The 21,622-nt window shown below is 37.3% G+C and overlaps 1 protein-coding gene across 2 annotated transcripts; it reads right to left on the minus strand.

Moving 5' to 3' along the window:
- Positions 1–941: 941 nt before the first annotated feature.
- gls2b (glutaminase 2b (liver, mitochondrial)) lies at positions 942–19,621 on the minus strand. 2 transcript variants are annotated; one of them, XM_053484018.1, is made up of 18 exons: positions 19,337–19,621; positions 15,621–15,720; positions 15,155–15,276; positions 14,791–14,920; positions 14,639–14,714; positions 14,360–14,410; positions 13,314–13,372; positions 10,632–10,664; positions 9,912–9,970; positions 9,757–9,823; positions 9,625–9,675; positions 6,459–6,635; positions 6,121–6,252; positions 5,060–5,152; positions 1,951–2,012; positions 1,746–1,822; positions 1,511–1,574; positions 942–1,157 (listed from the first exon to the last, which is right to left on the minus strand). In XM_053484018.1, the coding sequence occupies exons 1-18, from the start codon at positions 19,531–19,533 to the stop codon at positions 1,019–1,021; spliced, it is 1,689 nt and encodes a 562-aa protein (XP_053339993.1). In that variant the 5' UTR covers positions 19,534–19,621; the 3' UTR covers positions 942–1,018. The 2 variants fall into 2 exon arrangements, with proteins under 2 accessions (XP_053339993.1, XP_053339992.1); XM_053484017.1 differs by having other exon boundaries at positions 14,360–14,523; positions 14,639–14,718.
- Positions 19,622–21,622: the final 2,001 nt, after the last annotated feature.

Consider the following 21,622-nt stretch of genomic DNA (forward strand, 5'->3'; position numbering starts at 1 on the left):
TCTGACAGCAATTCACCATGCTCAAGCAACCAAACAGCACAGAACACAATGCAGAAACTACAGGTGACAGTCGTGTTGATGTGTCAGGGTTTTTACTTTCTCTGAGTAACCAGCCGTGAAGTTCAGCTAAAGAATTAAACCTGGATCATGCTATTCTCTAATACAGAACATCCTTCTATTCTAATTTATGTACAGTATATCCATTTATACACAACTAGAGTCATCATATTTGTCATCATCAAAGCATTTTCTTGCCTTATTTACCTAATGTAGTGTGAGAGACATTTTATTGTCGTTGTAAACATGCAAACAGCATGCATCAGGGTACTAGTAAAAACACACAGACAAAAAAAAAAAAAAACATGCTCCAACCAACTTTAGTGCTATAAAGAATGCAGCACGCGCAGCCATTTTATCTGGCACCAAAACGTGACGTTTGCTTTCAAGATACTGATTAAGCCTAAATGGAAAGAAAATCAGACGAAGTCAATGTGACTTCATGGAGCTGCTCTGTTTGTAGGAATATCAATAAAGAGACTATATTGTACATTTAAGCCCCTCAGTGTGTATAAAGACAAAATTATATCCACTATTATCAAGACTTAATAAAATAACCTCGTAATTGGAATTAATGTGTTTGTTCTTTTAGAAATATATCATATATTTCATGCACATGCAGCACAGTATAGTCTCACTTTAATGGGCATAATTAGTCCAGATTTCCTTATTGCAGTATAAGGATGTATTGTCACAACCCTACACCCTACACTATTTGTCTAGGTTAGAGGTACAGTATGTTTGCATGCTGTTTACAACTAATCAGACTTCCACACACAATCTATTACCACTGATGAAAGAAGCAGCAGGATTAAACACACACTCTGTGACTTCAGTACAACTTGTCAATAAAATAAAGCAAAAGAGCAGGTTTCTGATCTGTCAGAATTTAATAGAAAGTACAATGTCTCATATATAAATTATAATAAGAGCTTCTAACACCAGAATCCAAAGCCGTTATTCACTGCCATGCAGCAGAGTCACGTTTTTGTGAGTCTTTTTCTGTGAAAACCTCACAGGCCCTCTGGTAATCCTGCAGAATCTTTACGACGCTGTCATGACCGGACTGCAGAGCGTCATCCAGTGGAATGTTTCCCCACCTGGACACACACAAAAACAAATATTGGTATACTGGTTAATTAATTATTAGTTACCTCTTTTTACTTTGTTGTAGCTATATCTCAATTTTTTGTTAAATTAGATATATAGTGCATATATCATATGTGATTTGTACAGTATCACAAACCCAGTGCAGTGGACTAACCAATCTGTGCAAATTTAGCTCTGCTGACTTTCACTGATACATGACCCAGGACATTTTGATGCACTACATTCATCTTACTGAGCTCTTTATTTAAAAGGCTTGAATGGTACAGTTCATTTGAAAATCGACATTGTTAACCATAAAAAAAGTAATGATGTAGATTTGACAAATGTTGAAAAGCTTTCTCACCTGTCCTTCACGAAGGGGTTCACTTTGCATGTTTGTGTTAAAAACTGCACAACCTCTACATGACCTGAAATAAAATAAATAAAAAAACATGAAAAAAATATATAAATAGAGGTAATTGCAGTATTTACTTTAATTGTTACATTCTTATAGAAATGTAAAATGCAACTTTTACATTTTTAGAAATAATTTTATTTTATTTATTTATTTATTTATTTTCAATTAGTTACTAATCTACCTTCTGCTGCTGCAACATGAAGCGCTGTACGACGGTCATAGTCCTTCTGGTCTAAATCTACATTTGACAGTGCAAACCTAAAACAAAAGAAATACACACAATTTGTTAAAAAAAAAGGAAAATAAAAACCCATAAAAAATACAGTGCACCACAGTTATTTTAGTTAGTTAGTTAGTTAGTTAGTAACTACTAAGTAGTGAATTACCTCCTGAGGGCTGAAACATCTCCACTGTGAGCTGCAAACATCAGGTTCACCACAGACTTGTTCTAAAGATAGTCGATTAAACACAAGATATTATATTATTAATATATCAAATTTTATTTTAACAATAATGCATATGAAGGATATTTCTGTGAACAACCAATTTCAGCAAATTGAATTTTACAAAAACAACATCTTTAATGATTGTGTGAACATTAGGATATAATTCAATTGCATGTACAGTAAGGCGGTGATGTTTATGGAAAAAGCAACTAAAAGGGACTTCAACCATGTTGGCTTTGACTGAAATTTAGAATGAAACTTTAAATATGTCTTCTTTTTTTTTGGCACAAGTGAAACCAGTCTGATTTTTGGAAACACTTTACCAAAGACGACAAAAGCAAAATGTTGTTAACAAATAAATACTTTCAATGGATAATTACTGCAGTGATTAATATGTTTCAGCTGGCAACAATTATTTAACCCTAACTGATGCAGTGAGTAGGTTCTCATTTCTTAATAACAATGTCACAAGAAGTACCTTGTGATTGTGGAAAAGATGTTACTATGTTACAAAAGGGTCAAATTACTGTCCTTCATCAAGCATAGAAAACAACTTAGGAGATTGCAGAAATTACTGTACTTGGGCTGAAAACTCTCTAATGCATTATTAATGAAGGATATTGCTGATCCATCAACTTCACAAAATAAATGGGTGGGGAGAAATGAACAAGTTTGATTAGAGCTCACTTAAAAGTTTGATTAAGTTGCTTAAACATTCTACAATAAAAAGAAAATTAGAAAATTCTAGTAGCAAGAACTCACCGGATTAAGAATTAGAATTAGGTATAAACAGCTGTTTAGCCATAAGAAAACCATACAGTATGTTAGTGAGAATAATCAGCTTTAATTTGCTAGGGAGCATATAGATTAGATTTTGGAACAATTAAAAAAGGCCATGTGGTCTGATGAGTCGAGATTGAGCTGAATACAGAGCGACAGGCACATCAGGGTAAGCCGGGAAACACATGAAGCGATGCACCCATCATGCATTGTGCCCACTGTACAAGCCTCTGGAAGCATTGTTATGATCTGGAGTTGCTTCAGTTGGTCAGGTCTAGGCTCAGCAACATTATGTGGCAATAAAATAAAGTCATCTGACTCCCTAAATGTACTTAGTGACAAGGTTAATTGATGGATTTTTTTCTTCCCGTATGGCGTGTCCATTTTCCAGAATAATAAGATTTATGATGCTTAAACTGTCAAAGACTGGTTCTGGGAGAATGAGGAATAGGCCACCACAGAGTTCTGACCTTACCCTTATTTGGGATGTGCAGGAAAAGAACATTTACTCTGGAGGTAGTCTAGGTAGTCTAACGAAATGTGAGTGTGTGCCAAGCAGTGCACGATGTCCTCTCAAATGTGCAGGATATCATTTTAAAATAATTTCTAGACCATAACTTATTGTATAAATTTAGAAAAACTTTTATCAAAACATTAATTCTGAATATTTCAATGCTACAGATTTTATATTGCCCTTTTTTGGTAAAAGGCAGTCCACAAATAGTATGGTGTTTCGACGAGGGAGCTCAATCAGAAGGTTAGGGCTTGGCAAGACCTTTCTTGGAAATTGCAACCCACTTGACAGGAAGCAGGGGGCTATAACTATACATTCGTCCATCCATTATTCTATGTACGGTCACATGGGACCTGGAACACGCTGGATGGAATGCAGGGCACAAGCCCACAACCAAACACTCAGTGACACATTATTGACAATTTGTTAGTGTAGGAGGAAACTGGACTACCTGGAGGCAATGTTTCAACATTCAACCCTGAGGCCCAAGTGCTACCTTGGCTGTAATTAATGGTTCTTTAAGGCTTTCTTCCTATCTTCCTTCTAAGGTTTGCTGCCTTTCATGTCTTTAAAGGAAAATACAGTGGCACCTCGGCGTACGAATGGCCCACCTCACGGATTTTCGCATTAACAAATGAAATTTTGCAAGAATCTTTCGCATTTAAGTAAACAAACCAAGCCATACTGCGCGTACATCCAGGACCCGTTTAAAACTTGCATCAGCCAAGACAAGCGAGTTTACTTTTTTTGCCAAAAGAAATCATAAATTAAGATTTATTTATTTCATGTTTCACTTTATTTACATGTCTTTTCTAAATCTTATGATTGTTTATTATATGCATAAAAATAATTATAGTGTTGGGAATAGGTAACATCGGTAATATTTGTACCATTTACCAATTATCTGCATTTACATCATTTTCCATGGAAAAATGCGTTTCGCAATACAAATTTTCTCCTTAAAAACTTGCCTCCAGAATGGATTACATTTGTATGCTCAGGTACTACTGTAATGCAGTTTTTATCGAACTACCTAGCAAGAAGGACTTTAGTCTGCCCTAAACTGCAAGATTTCGGCTCCATGTCTTTGTGGGTTCTGTTCAGACGTGTTTCAGAACAAACAGCAGTTGCATTCTATCCGGCTCTGGCCAGGGCACCACAGTGAGTGAGCATTGTCTGTTCAACAGTAGGAACTTCATTTACTTGGTGTCATGACGATATAGCCTGACTGCAAGGTGTACAATTTTAAAGCAAGTCTGAAAAGGTTAATCCTTCTGTACTACTGGAGGTCAAAACTAACCTGAAAACTATTTTTTTTTTAAATGTTATGTGCTTGAATCCAAGGTTGAAGCTAAAACTCCTGTGCCCTCTAAGAAAAGCTTACACTTAGTTCCTGATCTCAACACAATCTAACAGTCTCAAGACATATACACCAAAGTCTGGATCTAGCTCTGTACCCCTTGAACCATTTAGGGATTACTATGCTCTTATTATGAGATCTAAATCTTAGTTTATTATATAAATTAAAATGATAACAGGTTATAAATGTTATATTTTAAATGTTATAAATGTTATAAATAAAACAAATGGAAAGCTTCTGCTGTAAAATTCAAAGACATTGAGTGCATCAAGCAGACATAACACATTGTCAAGACCGTAAAGGTTGTTTTCATAACTATGCTACACCACCATCTGCTGGACAAAAATCCCAATTAAAGGGGTAGGATTTTGCAAAACAGTACCATTTGCGCTCACCCTTTCATCACCAGACCGTCGACGTGGATCCTGTTTCTTAACAAAGTGTCTCAGATTGTCGTAATTATGGAAGTTGAAATGGGTCACCAGTTCCTGAGTGCAGAAAATTTGTTTATACTATATATTAAATTTATTGTTATATGAAACCTGGATACTTAACTAAGAAAGTTAACATACATGTCGAAAGCGGTATAATAACAAAAATATATATTTTGATAATAATTAATTCAGTGGTTAGTTACATGCAGTAAAAATTTAAGTAAAACTTTAAAATTCATAATTTGAAAAACATCTTTTTGTATTTCTCGATGCACTTCATTAAAGATTAAACATTTAAGTGCAAGACATTTAGTGCAATCCATGAAAAGCATATCGATATACTGTAAAGATACTTATCGCTCATATCACAGTAGAGTTTGTAGTTATGTACCCTTACACAGTGAACTTCAAAGAAGCCACCGTCTATCGTGCAGTTACAAGCTGAAAGGCTAAAAAACCTTTAGTTCTGAAGGGTCCTTAAAATGTCATTTTTGAAAGTAATGGAAACTTTGCCCCTGAGCAACTTTTGCAGTGAAAACTTGACTGCAGAAAACATTACGGATTAAGTGTAGCTCAAGTTCAAGTGACTATTTTTTTAAAAATGCCATTTAAACCTTTTTAAACACTCCATATTTTTGCACTTTCATAGCCACTTTAATACTGGAAAACCTAACAAAGGGATACCCGGTTTAAAATGCTCAGTCCATCAATAAATAAAGAAAGCTCCCAACATATTTTTTGTTCAGCCTACACATTACTGCACAGTGAAATTCTTTATTCTTTGCATATAGAATAGCACAGGGTCAGCCATTTTTATGGCACCCCAGGAGCAGACAGGGTTAAGAGCCTTGCTCAATGGCCCAACAGCGGCAACCAATCAGAGCTGGGGCTTGAGCCGCCAACCTTCTGACTACTAAGTCAGAGCCTTAACACACTGAGCCACCACTACACCTTACTTTTTACCTGTATGCATCTTTTATCTATCTGTAAAATGGGGTTACCTTATGAGAATTTAAACTGACCTGACAGAAGCGGATGCCTCTTACACTGTTCCCCAGCCTGTCCAATGGTGGTGACCAGCACATGACCCCCATCACATTGGGCACCACTAACAGCACAGCTCCTGACACCCCCGACTTGGCAGGCAATCCAACCTGACACACAACAACTACAAAGCTCACACATGTATAGTTCCATCCATTTACAAAATTATTAAACAGAATATTTACTAATAACATGTGCTGTACTTGAACAGCACCTTACAATCAAGTGAAGTCAAGAAATTGTTCAAGTGAAAAGGATAAAATGCTAATATGAACAAAATTTCCCACATTTTTATGCAAATCCAGTTGGGACTTACATGAAATGCGAAGTGGCCCGAGTAGTCATACATGCCGCACGAATGCATGAGGCTAAGTGTGTTCCTCACAGCTTCAGAGCTCAGGACTCTCTCCCCTGTGATGGGGCAGATTCCTCCATTGGCGAGCGTGGCTGCCATCACACTGCCTGACTCGCATGTCACCTCGATAGAACACAGCTAAACGGGAAAGAAATCATGGAGCTTTCTGACTTACTATCATAATTGGGTTGGTAAAGTAAGCAAACACTGTAATACTCATTCTTTGACCTCTCAGAATTAAAAAGTAACAAAATCAATTTAATGCATTTATATGTTATATAAGAAATAGAATAAAACAAGTGTTCCACCAAAGTCCAGGATCTTTGTATTTATGAAGCTATTAACTGGCTGCTTCCAGGCTTAATGAGATTATAAAAGATGCTTGATAAGCCAATTAACCCTACAAATAAGACAAGGAGACAGTAATAGTATCATTAGTTAGACCAATATATCTAAGCTGATTAACCATAACATTAAAACCACTGACAGGTGAAATGAACAACACTGATTATACAGCAGTTAACCCCGACCGAGTAATCTGATTGGATAAAAGACATTGCACAAGTAGTAATATAGAGCATAACTCCACTGTGATGTGTAACTATACAGTATATGTCACACCACATCAATGTGTTCTAACAATTGTTTATTAGACTAACTGTCATTCACCAGCATGTGTGAAAGGAGGTTGACACAGAAAGGTGCCTGCCAAAACCCGCATTCAAAACCAGTCACAGAAGCACTTTCAGCAAGAAAATACATCTGATAATGTTATTTCTTATATCTTGAACAAAACTTTGTCAACTTTTCTAAGTCTAAGTCAGCAATTGTTTCTAAGTCGTTCCCAATTGCCACCTAACCAGTTCAGTGCTAACAGGAGCTAAAAAGGTAACTAGCTTCTAACACAAAGCTGAATCCCAACTCCTTCTCTGAAGACTGATTAAGGACACTACTTGGTGTGTGGAACAAGGCATTGTACACCCTACATAGCACACTAGCTTTCTATTTAATGCTGTTTGGGATTCAACTACAAAACCCAAAATTTAGCTGAGATTCTTAAAGTAGATTAAGTGGAAATATAAAGTAAAAAATATTCTGAAAGTTTTTGAGGACTGGTTACCACCTCCATGGTTTATTCACCAAGCCTTTGGACTACATGGTACCAGTAAGAATTAAAAAATATTTTAATGGTTTAATTGCAGTAAATGTCGGTCGCTAGCTCCGCCGGTCATGGTTATTAAGTTTTACCATTCATGAAAGGATATTGGTGGAACAAAATAACTGGTTAAATAACCAAACAAATCATAATTTGTTGATATCAAATATTAACTTTTGCACATTATTTGTGAAACTGTATAAAAAGCAATATCACACTCTGGTTGTGTGCTACTGAATATAATATTCCCTAAAACATTACTCCCTGTCATGTGGCACTGCTTACTTAAACTAATATAGTGGCACTTGTTAAGGGGTGAAATATATTAGGCAGTAAGTAAAAAGTCAGTTCTTAAAGTTGAAGAGCTACTGTAGCAAAAATTGGTGAAGTTCATAGACACAGACCAGTCAGAGTACCGATGCTGACCCCGGTCCACTGCTGAAAGAGCCCTCAATGGGAACCTGAGCATCAGAACTGGGCCATGGAGCAATGGAAGAAGTTGGTCCTGTCTGACATACACTACCATTCAAAAGTTTGGGGTCACTTGTAAATTTCTTTGTTTTTGTTTAGTGATTTATTTTCTACATTTAACAACAATACTGGGGATTTTAAAACTATAAAATAACACATATGGAATTAGGTAATTACATAACAACAACAAAAACAACAGTTAGTTGTTATTTTAAGACACAGAGGTCAGCCTTTCTGTAATAGTTCTTGCAAGAACAGTATTGTCAAGTGCATTTGCAAAATCCGTCAAGCACCATAATGAAACTGGCTCTCATGAAGACCATCCCAGGAGGGCGAGACCAAAACCTACCTCTGCCGCAGACGAGAAGTTCATTTAGAGTTAACAGCACCTCAGATTAGAGGCATTATGAGGTCTTTACAGAGCATAAGTAGCAGACACATCTCAATATCATCTGTTCAAAGGAGATTAATGCATTTTTTGGACCCCTCCAGCATTCCTTTACAATGTAGAAAGAAATAAAAATCAGGAACGAGTTAGAAAGTGACCTCAAAGTTTTGAACGGTAGTGTATATATTTGACATACTTACTACAGTATGTTTCACTTACTTGGGGAAGCTATGACACCAGTATTGTGGTAAAAAGACAATGTTCTGCTGGGAAACCTTGGGTCCTGACAGCAATGTGCATGTTACACTGACATGTACTACCTACCTAAACATTGGTGCAGACCAAATACACCTCATGGCAACAGGATTCCATAATGGCAGTGTCCTCTTTTATTAGAATAATGTGTCCTGACATGCTACAAACTTTTTTCAGAATTGGTTTGAGAAACATGACAGAGAGTTCAAAGTGCTGACCCAGCCTCCAAATTTTCAATGTCTCATGCAACAAAGTTCATAAAAATCGACAAGGGTATCTGTGGCTATTTCTATATCCATGAAAAGCAGATGTAAAGTTTTATCATAGAATAGCATTTATACTGTACTTCCTGCAGTCATTTTCTGTTTCAATGCTGTGATATTACCCATAAAGAGTTTCAATACACTATTAACCACTGCAGCTGGTGTTAGGCTGATAAAAAAAAAAACTGAATCATGTTTTTTTTTTAGCCTATTTATATTGGACTGTTTTTTTTTCATGAAAAGGTGGGATAAAGGCACAACTGAAGGTAGCCTTTTCTATCGTCTTCTGTTGAAGGCAAAAAACAAAATTATATAATTATTGTAATATAGTATTTTTTGGGGTAGTGGTGGTTGGGAGATTTGTGGTTTGGGAGGCAAAGTAGGGTACAGCTGAACTCTTGCTGACATCACAAATGAATAAAAAATGCATGTACAGTAATGCAAATCATAGATGTTATCTTTTTAATTAATTAATGATCAGATACATTTTTCAACAATGCTGTCTTTATCAAGCACCTTCAGTGATTTTCCCAAATAGTCATTTCATACATTTTAAATTGTATGAATTAAAATGGAATTAGCTTTTATGCTCACCTGGAAGTAAAAGTCCAAAGCATCAATCATATCTGCCCCAGCAGGAAAACACTGCAAACACAAGCGTGTTACCCAGTAACTGTTTCATTGAGTGGTTTAAACCAAAGTTTAAAAAGCAATTACAGAACAAACCTTCTTCTCTTTCAGGTAGTAGCCTATTGCAAAGTTTCTGTCCCCTGTCTCCTTTTCTGATTGAAACCTATGAACAGAAATTGTTTTACACAAAATCAATACAGAGGACATAAAACCAGCTAATAAAAGCAGCAACATAAACGGTATGGACTCACGTAGCATTACTGAAGCCTACATATTCCTTGCCTGCCATTTTCTTCACAAAGTCCATCACCTGGAGAAGGAAAACGGAATGTTTGTTAGAAAACCTGTTTCACCAATATAACATGAAGGACACATTTATAGGACACTATTGCTGTTTAAAAATCGTTCGTATTTTTATATTTACAAATGGCAAAAACAAAATCGAATTCAGATGTTTTTGATGCTCAACATTTAAGTTGTTTTCTCATCTTCTGTAATATTATAGCACATTACTTTTATCTGGAGAAAGACTCCATTACTACTGCCTGATAGAATTAACCAATACACTGGAAGAATTCAAGAACATTTAATTAAGAAACAAATGTAATCATCATATATCATCATTATTATGTGGCAATTAGCATATTAGAAATTTCCACAGCATTGTCTGTGTCAGTTTATTAAGAATAAAGACCTCACAAAATGTGAATATGTTTTAAAAATATTTTATTTTATCCATTATAACTACACCTACTGTAAAACTACACCTATTGTAGAATTTACTATAAGAATATTACACAGTAGCACTGCTGTTCACATGAATCTCAAAACTAAACATTAAATGAACATTTATATAAAGTAGTTATAAACAGATGTGTCCATTTATTTTTAGTAATCCAGTTGCCACTGTCTCCATCTTGTTCCAAGTAAGAATTACTATTTCCACCCCAACATATTGTTAACTTACTTACATAGTCAAATTTCTCTGCTTTGTTGGCACCAGGCTAAAAAGAAGGGGAAAAATTTATTAGTTTTTTTCATTCTCAAACAAGACAGTAGGCGTACTACTGTACATAGTTCCAGTCAATTCTATCTGATCTGTAATAAACCTGGCTGGGTCACAGTAATCTCATCGTCTACCAGCAGCTTGATATTCCACCAGCACCTTTACCCTCAATACCGGGAAAACCAAAAAGCCCACTGTGTACAAATCAAAAAGCAGCAGACACTCTCCCATTTACAATAATGGGACTAAAGTAAAACATGTCTCCAGCTTCGAGTACCTAGGTGCTCAATAAGATTGCTGATGATCCGTCCAGACACCCTTATATTTCAATTCTAGTTAGAGGGGCACAACAGTGCCTTTACTTCCTGAGGAGACTGAAAAAATACTTATATCTCTCTAAATCTTAACAAGTTTCTATTGCTTGCCATCAATAGCAACCTAAATCGCCACACAACCATTACCCAACTAAATTGATATTCAACTACCTGTCCTCACTCTCCAACTCTCTTCTACTGCATATTCTGCATTGCATTTATAATTGTTGATAGATAGTGCATACTTATACATCTTCCAGAATATCTTAATCTACACAGATATTATCTGTATATACATAATATACTTAAATGTATAACCCTGTACTGCTGTATATTTCAATATATGTACAGTGGTGTGAAAAACTATTTGCCCCCTTCCTGATTTCTTATTCTTTTGCATGTTTGTCACACAAAATGTTTCTGATCATCAAACACATTAAACTATTAGTCAAAGATAACACACGTAAACACAAAATGCAGTTTTTAGAAGATGGTTTTTATCATTTAGGGAGAAAAAAATCCAAACCTACATGGCCCTGTGTGAAAAAGTAATTGCCCCCCTTGTTAAAAAATAGCTTAACTGTGGTTTATTACACCTGAGTTCAATTTCTGTAGTCACCCCCAGGCCTGATTACAGCCACACCTGTTTTAATCAAGAAATCACTTAAATAGGAGCTACCTGACACAGAGAAGTAGACCAAAAGCTAGACATCATGCCAAGATCCATAGAAATTCAAGAACAAATGAGAACAAAAGTAATTGAGATCTATCAGTCTGGTAAAGGTTATAAAGCCATTTCTAAAGCTTTGGGACACCAGCGAACCACAGTGAGAGCCATTACTCACAAATGGCAAAAACATGGAACAGTGGTGAACCTTCCCAGGAGTGGCCGGCCGACCAAAATTACCCCAAGAGCGCAGAGACAACTCATCCGAGAGGCCACAAAAGACCCCAGGACAACATCTAAAGAACTGCAGGCCTCACTTGCCTCAATTAAGGTCAGTGTTCACGACTCCACCATAAGAAAGAGACTGGGCAAAAACGGCCTGCATGGCAGATTTCCAAGGCGCAAACCACTTTTAAGCAAAAAGAACATTAAGGCTCGTCTCAATTTTGCTAAAAAACATCTCAATGATTGCCAAGACTTTTGGGAAAATACCTTGTACCTCAAAGGTTAAACTTTTTGGAAGGTGCGTGTCCCGTTACATCTGGCGTAAAAGTAACACAGCATTTCAGAAAAAGAACATCATACCAACAGTAAAATATGGTGGTGGTAGTGTGATGGTCTGGGGTTGTTTTGCTGCTTCAGGACCTGGAAGGCTTGCTGTGATAGATGGAACCATGAATTCTACTGTCTACCAAAAAATCCTGAAGGAGAATGTCCGGCCATCTGTTCGTCAACTCAAGCTGAAGCGATCTTGGGTGCTGCAGCAGGACAATGACCCAAAACACACCAGCAAATCCACCTCTAAATGGCTGAAGAAAAAAAAAAAGAAGACTTTGGAGTGGCCTAGTCAAAGTCCTGACCTGAATCCTATTGAGATGTTGTGGCATGACCTTAAAAAGGCAGTTCATGCTAGAAAACCCTCAAATAAAGCTGAATTACAAGAATTCTGCAAAGATGAGTGGGCCAAAATTCCTCCAGAGCGTTGCAAAAGACTCGTTGCAAGTTATCGCAAACACTTGATAAGGGTGGCCCAACCAGTTATTAGGTTCAGGGGGCAATTACTTCTTCACACAGGGCCATGTAGGTTTGGATTTTTTTTTCTCCCTAAATAATAAAAACCATCATTTAAAAACTGCATTTTGTGTTTACTTGTGTTATCTTTGACTAATAGTTAAATGTGTTTGATGATCAGAAACATTTTGTGTGACAAACATGCAAAAGAATAAGAAATCAGGAAGGGGGCAAATAGTTTTTCACACCACTGTATGTTATAATAATAATATATATATATATATACTGTATATTTATTATGATAAAAAAATAAATAAATCAGACATTACGATTGAAACAGTTACTCAGTACTTGAGTAGTCTTTTCACCGAATACTTTTTCACTCTTACAGTACTTAAGTAATATTCTGGATGAATTTTTTGCCTAATCTACCCACCTCTGAATATAAAAGTATGTTTTGGGGAAAACAATGTTCATACTGGCCTTGACATATTATCAAAGCCTATTCTTTAACTGATTGGACAGATGCCCACATATTTACAACCAGCCAGGTTAAGGTTATCAGTCAGTGCAGTGTCACTTCGATTGTGCAATCAGTGACATGTCAGTGTGACGTATATTAGCTACAATCAAAGCATGTTAGATGTGTGTTTACCTTGATAAGAGAGCTGATGACAATTGCTCCGGCATTAACCATGGGATTGTGAGGTTTATCTAAGAAAAATATATGTAAAAAAAAATCATACATGGCAAGAAAATACTGTAACTAATGAAAAAAATCATAAAACTGTTTTTCTTGATTAATGGCAATAAATATAAGTATTAGAAAATTGGAAAATGTGTTAGTAAACATGGCAGGCAAAAGTTCATCATAAGACAATCAAGATGGCAAATATACACTATAATACAGTATACACTGCCTAGCCATAAAAAACTTGCACACTCTAAGATTTCATTCAATGACTTTTAGCTTTGATTACAGTCCACAATGTGGTGACCAGTTCATGTGTAAAAATGATTAATCATGCTACCAAAACCACTCTTTCACAATTTGAGCCCTAGAATATACCTGTTCCATTAGGGAAGAAATACTCCATACAGTAGATGTAGTACCCTAATCATTCAGTAAAATCTGGCGAATTTCTGATTTAAAGATTTTTGTGCCATTTGAAATCCTTGATGAAAAATTACTATCAAGTATACAGGTCTGACCTGAAAAAAAATTATAAAACTGGCAACAGAAATTGGAGAAATTGGTTTTGGAATTTACTTGTGTACATAAGCTCTTACTAAATGTTTGTCAATGTGTAACAGGAGCACACTCTGCTCTTCTCAGAGCCACAATACAGGACAGCTGAGTGTTCAAGGGCTTTCTAAACACAGTACATGCCCAAAATCAGAAAGATATTGCTTGAGAAATATACTAAATCAAATTCTTTCCAACAATATTCCAGATGAAGGGTCAGTAAAAATGTAATTTAAAAAATTTTGCTACATGATGTTAGTAGAAAAGTGCAAGTGGTTTTATGGCATGAGGACATTTTCACCAAAACATACTAATGCACCGATGCAATTAGCACAATCTATCTGCAGAATGTCAATAGTTCACCAGTGGCGCACACATATTAGTGCTGTTAGCATTCCTTTTAGAGGAATATTTTGTTAACATTAAAACAGAAACAGAATCACTCTTAAGCCCACCATCGTCATCAAGGGAGAGCATGTTGAACTTCAGTCCACTGGGCTCTTTCCCTACAAAATGATGCACATGTTCAGTTCCATGCTCGTGTACAGCAATGGCGTACTCCAAAGGCTTCACACATGACTGCAGGCAAAATGGCACCTTGGTGTCACCTACTGAGTGCCTTTTAAGGGGATATAATTCACAATTCATAATATAATCACTGATGTGCAATATACAGAAGGGAGCGGTGATGGCTCAATGTAGAAGGCTTTGTGCAATAACTGAATTTATTTTACCTCTGACCATCCACTGTGCACAGTGAAATTCCCCAAAGATTGGGACAGAACTTGGCAAGTTGTGGAATGTAGTCAGCTACCTGACACACAAAATATTTAAATTGCAATTCCAGTAAATTATATGAAACAAAATGGTGAATATGAACACTTACCAGACCTTCATGCTGCTGTTTAGCTCTGCTATAAATCTGATTTATGATTCCAACAAATGCCTCAAACTCTGGAATTATAAATTTCTTCCTGAAAGCTTGGGAGAGCAGAACGATGTTTCCAGCTACACACCTGATAGACAGCCAAAAGCCTGAGTTATGAACTATCTCACCAATCTAATATTGAAATGAAATTTTTTTTTAATGAAATGATTCAAACATCTATAGAATAAACTGATAGAATAGATAAACTAGGAAAGCCTAGAGTGCACAGACAGCAATTTACCAGTTTGAATTAAACATTTTTCGAAAATCCAGTTGTTAGTTTTAACTTTTAAATAAAGTAGTTGTAGTGACACACACACACCTGCGAAACAGTTTGTGATCCATCATGACATCACCATTAGATTCGCGCACGGCTCGCCGCAGTTTGTCCATGCAGTCCCGCAGACGGGGGTCAGACGTAAGCAGACCTGTGCTTTTAACCGCCTGAAGCATAAAGGGAACAAAGTTATCACACATCCACAACACAGAACACTTCAGAACAGGTCTACAGGCAATCAAATTCACCCTACTAGTTTTTAATTAATAACTACATCTGTAAACTGTGTTGAATATTTGTGAGACTGGACTTCATTCACTAAAGGACCATCAGCCATTGTTGTATTTCATTATAATTGTCAACTTGCCAATTCAACCCCTGCACTTTTCACAATCATGTCTACTTAGAGTTTAGTGAAACATTTTTAGGTGAGTGAAGAAATCTTGCCATGTTTTATGTGTTCAAGCTTTGCCTTTTAAACCTAACAGTGTGTGGTTAATTATTAACTCACATTGAAGAAATGAGAGATTGGGATCCTGTCCTGCCCATCTGCTATGGTGTGGAACAGCAAATCCTCCAGTCCTGAGAAGAGAACTTCACCTGGCTTACCTCTATGAAACACAGAGAAAACTTTAACAGCCAAGAGATATCCCGTGTTTTCGTACTGTTTATGAGATTTGCTTCTTTATTTTTGCACTGTTGCACTGGGCTAAATGAAACGTAGAAAAAAGAAGGGTTAGCCTCATTCACTTACTCATCGTCGATACTGCTTAATACTATGTACAGTGCATCACTTTTTCCACATTTTGTTATGTCACAGCCTTATTCTAAAATAGATTAAATCCTTTTTTTTTTAAATTTGATAAGTATTAAGCATTGTGCGTTCCTCCTTGATGCCTCCATCTCGCCCCCCCATGCCAAACTTCGTCACCACTAGGTTTCGGGAGGCCACCCAGTCCCGACCAGGTCTGACTCTCGTGAGGCGTGAAGCACAGAAGGAGAGTGTTATGAGCCAGTGCTGCACTGCGCAATCCACCTCAAAGAAGTCGGACCTTCGTACTGTCTTCTTAAAAAAGAAGTCCTGAGGCTTATTCGCCCAGGACCGTGGGGATGGCTCCCACCGGGGAGGGGCGCGTAGAATTCCTTTCAAGGATGAAGTGTTCTCCCTGGCACCCCCAGGAGGTCGGTGGTCATGCTCTGCCACCCCTGGTGTTTCGGGCAACACCAGTTTCCAAGATATGTTAATTCTTCTGTCTTTTCCTGCCATGTTTTAGGATGCCGAACATCTAACACAAGAGCCAGGGGATCTCACTTGAGGGCCTATCCCCAGAGGCAAATAAGGGTTATGCATTATGGCACTCTAGGTCCATCTTGTCATTGCAAGATGCTAACGACAGACACTTTCCTCACAGACTGGTGTGCGGTCTTGGATGGCCGTCCAGCCCAAGGGAGCTGAAGAAGTCATCTTCTCAGGTGGCACATCAATTGCCTCGAAATAATGGCTCTATTTCCGGCCCTAAAGCACTTTCTCTAGCAGTTAAAAGGCTACCATGTCCTAGTGCCAGTGGACAACACTACAGTAGTCTTGTATATAAATCGCCAGGGCGGACCGCGCTCGGGCCGCTTGAACAAGCTATGCAAGGTTCTGCTATGGGTACAGGACAAGGTTTCTGTCCCACAGGGCAATTTACATTCCGGGGCATATGAATGTGGGAGCAGATTTGCTGTCCAGACAAGCTGTGACACGTGGGGAATGAAAACTTCACCCCAAAGTAGTCAGTCAAATCTCTGAGCGATCTCATGTAGCATAAGTGGACCTCTTTGCCTTGCAAGAAACAGCACAAAGTCCCCTTTACTACTCTCTGACTCCTCCAGCTCCCCTGGGTCTGGACGCTATGGCCCATACGGGGCCCAGAATATGCCTTACCCGTTTCCCCCGATAGCTCTGCTCCTGAGAGTCCTGGCGAGGGTCCGTCAACCGGGTCTGCGCCTCTTACTGATAGCGCTCCGTTAGCCGACCAGAGTGTGGTTCTCGGGTCTAATATCTCTCCTCGACGGCTCGCCGTGGGCGATTGCAGTGAGGAGGGATCTTCTGTCTCAGACGCAGGGGACAATATTTCATTCCCAGCCCGAGCTTTGAAACCTTCACGTTTGGCTCCTGAACAGGACCAACTAAGTCAAGCTGGTCTTCCAGCCAGCGTAATTGACACTATTCTAAGTGCGAGTGCTCCCTCCACTAGGAGAACATAGTACTCTCAGGACGTACGTAGCCGCTATTTCAGCCTGCCATGTTCTGATTGATGGGGTTACTGTGGAAAAGCACCCTTTATTTACCCGTTTAATTCGTGGAGCTAAACGGTTGAGGCCACCCACTAGAGCCACTGTCCCTTCATGGGAATTATCTATCGTGCTCGAAGGTCTAACTGACACCCCTTTCGAACCACTAGAGTCAGCGCCTGTCAGGTTTCTGGTTTTGCTGATGGCCATTACCTCTCTGAAGAGGATTGGAGATCTGCACGCCTTGTCAGTCTACCCATCCTGCCTAGACTTTGCCCCCTGTTGTTCTTGAAGCCTTCTGTCCTCCGCCTTTTACAGCTCCGGAGCAGGAGAAACTTCACTGTGTCCATTACATGCTCTTCAGATTTACGTCCACCGCACCAGCCAGTGGCCTAAGTCAGAGCAGCTTTTTATATGCTATGGGGGCCGCAACCAGGAGGCCCACACCACACAGACCTTGTCACACTGGGTGAGAGATGCTATTGCCCTCTTCTATGAGGCGCGGGCTCACTTTGCCTCCAGGAATTAGGGCTCATTCAACCAGGGGGATCGCCTCATCTATTGCGCTGGCAAGAGGTATTTCCCTGCAGCGTGTGACGCGGTAGGTTGGTCCTCTCCGCACACATTTGTTAGATTTTATAGCCTAACAGTAGTTATCTATTCCCTTTCTTACAACTGTAATTTTATTTCATTTAATTTAATTCTGGCTCAATGTGTAGTACTGTGTTTCTTCTAAAGATTTCAGTAGTCACAGCATTGTTGATGCTGCCATGTGGGCATCAGATGAAAGGCTTATTATTTTCATTTTTTGGGCCCCTCTATATATACAATATATATAATAATTCCAGTTGCATCAGCATTTGGCAGTGAATGCATCAGTTTGATTTACGGTTTTAGATGTCGTTACAAAATGGACAAAAGAATATCCTACTCACTTTGTGTTGACTGTAGATGACAATTATTAATGGTAAGCAATGATCAATAATAAAAACACAGAAAAGTGATTGCATTCCCTGTATAAATGACGGCCAACAATTAATTGTATTATTATTTTTAGTGAGGTCATTTAAACAATTAACAAAATGCAGCCAACAGAAATGTTTTTCAAGAGTAGTACTGGTTAAACTGATAAGCCATTTTTTCCCTATAGATATCAGTATGAACAGAGATCGATCAAGAAAAGAGACAATGATGAAACTCATGTATAAATGCTGTGAGGGAAGTATACTTTAGCTGATGAAATGGAGTGATGTGAAGGCTTCTGATAAGCAAAGTATAACTCATTTTTCAATGTAAATTTTGAAATGTGGATTGAGTTCTGTATGTTTGTAGTGGTGGATACTTTAAAGCTTTAAAAATGGTTTTCTCTCTTGTTACTTTTGTTTGAAACTAGCCATTTAAAGTATAACACTACTTGTGGTTGAGAAATATAAAAAAGTTAAACATATTTTAGATGTGTAGCATAGTCGAAGCAGAAATTGTCTTTATAAAGGGTTTTTCCAGGCAACTACAAATACTGTATTGCATGGCAATGTTTAATAGAAACTATTATAAAATTGTAAATATTGATTAGAGCTGCACAATTAATTGCATAAAAATAGAAATTGCAATACAGACCTGTTCAACTATTAAATCGCAAAAAAATTAAGTTTATTTATATATAATAGTTTTTTTTGATCATTTTTAAATATGTTTTTAAGGTAATAAATACATGTTGGCAAATATTTCCTCAATAAGATAATTTGTGCCATAATTTGCAGTTAAGATAAAAAATTTTGAATACAACATGATAAATGTAATAGTCACGTATCACAGTTTAAATTGCATTCGCAAAATAATAAAAAATAAGCTCCTTTTTTTTTAATCAAATCAGCCTTGATATTAATACAACAATGTAAGCATTGTTTAACAATCAAACTACATGATTTTGTGAAAACTGGCATGACTTACCCCTCTGGTAATAGGTGTCCGGTATGATCAGACGTTGCCCTGTTGAAATAAAGCTGTAAAGAACTGTTACTGAAACACCGCCTTTGACGTATGGTATTGTTGTACAAGCTGAGTGCGCCATTTTTGGATACATTTTCCATTAGAAACTCCACCGTTTTCATATTAATCTGCCCAAAGGTTCTCAAATAGTATGTCATTGTCCACTTCCAAACAGACCAAGCTCTGTCTCTATATTTTTCAGAAAGACTGGTGTGCACGTGAAGCACTGAACAGCAGCTATGTTTATAAGGAGAGCTCTTACACAGTTGCTTATGCACTGTATGCAATCGCCATTAATAATCCACTTTACAACCTGTTCTGAAAGTTGCAGGGTTATTGCATGTGCAGATCAATTCTGTTTGAATAGCTAAGACAATATTGATCTGGGTCATTACGCAATGCTGACCCTTTTCCCAGGGAATTGATCTGCTGCGTCTACTTATCTTTTAGTTTGGGGTGGGCCTTTGGCATACTTCAGTCTAGTTATATAAGAAAAAAATCTTGAGATTAAAAATACAAACTGCAAATTAGTGAGGTTTTACACATGCATTTACTGTACTTTTCTTAAAACGTGAGATTGTGTATCAGAATCAGAAAAAAAGTGATTTAATCGTTACTTTTACTGCATGAGTTTTACATTGTTTTACAAATACTATTACAGAACAACTTGAGTATAAAGTAGAATCCCTGCAGGACTTTTTTTTAGTATTTGTACCCTAACATCACACATACGTCTGGCCGATATTTAAGATTTAGCACAGAGTCTTTTCTAAATGGGAATATGTCACCAAGACGTATTTAATTGAAAATGTTAACCCGACGATGTTTGGATAATGGATTAAAGCTGTAGGACCTAAATGCTCTGAAGCTATGCTTTGTTAACTTTGTTAACACAGAAGTAAGGAACACGGAAAGCAGATGAACAGTCCAGTTTCTCTTTCTGAGAGCCTGCAAGAGGGAGAAAAAAAGCAATAAGCACATAACTTGGCCACTGTAATGTGCACAGTTTTCATTACAAAACGGTGTTTTGACAGTTACTTTTAGCCAGACTTAGGACATTTGTCTTTGGCTTTGGATCTTACACTATAGAGAAACATCAACTACAGTATATATCAACTCAAACACATTTCCTGTTATATTGAACTTTCAACCTCCGAGTACACAGACTTAACAAAGAACTGATTTATAATCAATCTGATATCACCCAGATGGGGATGGGTTCCCTGGTGAGTCTGGTTCCTTTTGAGATTTGTTTTCTATTGTCATCTCAGAGAGTTTTTCCTTGCCGTTATCGCCCTTGGCTTGCTCATGATGGACAACCTACTACTTTTTTTTAATCATACATTTTCTAATTTATTTCCATTTTTTTTATTCTGTAAAACTGCTTTGCAACTATGACCAATGTTAAATGAGATGCACTAAAGTTTAATATACTGTGTGATATGCTTTTGTTTTGCAAGCAGTAACTTGCATAATTTAAAGTAGTTATAATTAAACTCTTAAATGATTTACTTAAATATATTTCATAATCCACAAATATGTTTTTCAGTTCACAAATGCATTTTTCTAGCCTATCAGATGTCTCCTACAAATTCAGCCAATCCCATGAAAGTAAATTAGAGGGTATGATTGAATAATTGACTATGCTGTATTACATATGATGCACAGTGTGACTACACAAGAATTCCAAACTTAAATATGAATAACTAATATGTGTAATCATGCACAATCATGATGGTCTCATCACACTGGTCCTCAACTCCAGCCCTAGATGAACACCTGTCTTGCTAATTTTAGTGTTTCCCTGCTCTATCAAACCCAATTAAATTCAGAAAAGGATGTTAATTAGCTGATCAGTTAAATCAGGTGTGCTGGGAGCTAAGAAAACACTATGTGCAGGGCAGGTGGGTCTTCAGGTGTACAAGGGACAATTTGGGAACACCAGTTAGCATAATCTGTGTGTCTTTTGGTCTGTGGGAGAAAAGTGAAACCCACCAAGCACAAAAAGAACAGGTAAACTCTATAAACATATGCACACAGAACTGAGGCAGGAATCAAACCCTGACCCTGGACGTACAGTGCTAACCACTAGGCCAACCTTTAAAAAAAAGTTTAAATATATTTACATATAAATATATGTTATTCATAATATATTTAATATATTTAAAGTACAAATAGCACTTTTATTAATCTTTACTTTCTATTAATAGCACTTATCTAATTAAATGGTACATTTTATGTTTTTTT

The sequence above is a fragment of the Clarias gariepinus genome, chromosome 23 (assembly GCF_024256425.1).
Source record: "Clarias gariepinus isolate MV-2021 ecotype Netherlands chromosome 23, CGAR_prim_01v2, whole genome shotgun sequence".
NCBI classification, from domain to species: domain Eukaryota; kingdom Metazoa; phylum Chordata; class Actinopteri; order Siluriformes; family Clariidae; genus Clarias; species Clarias gariepinus.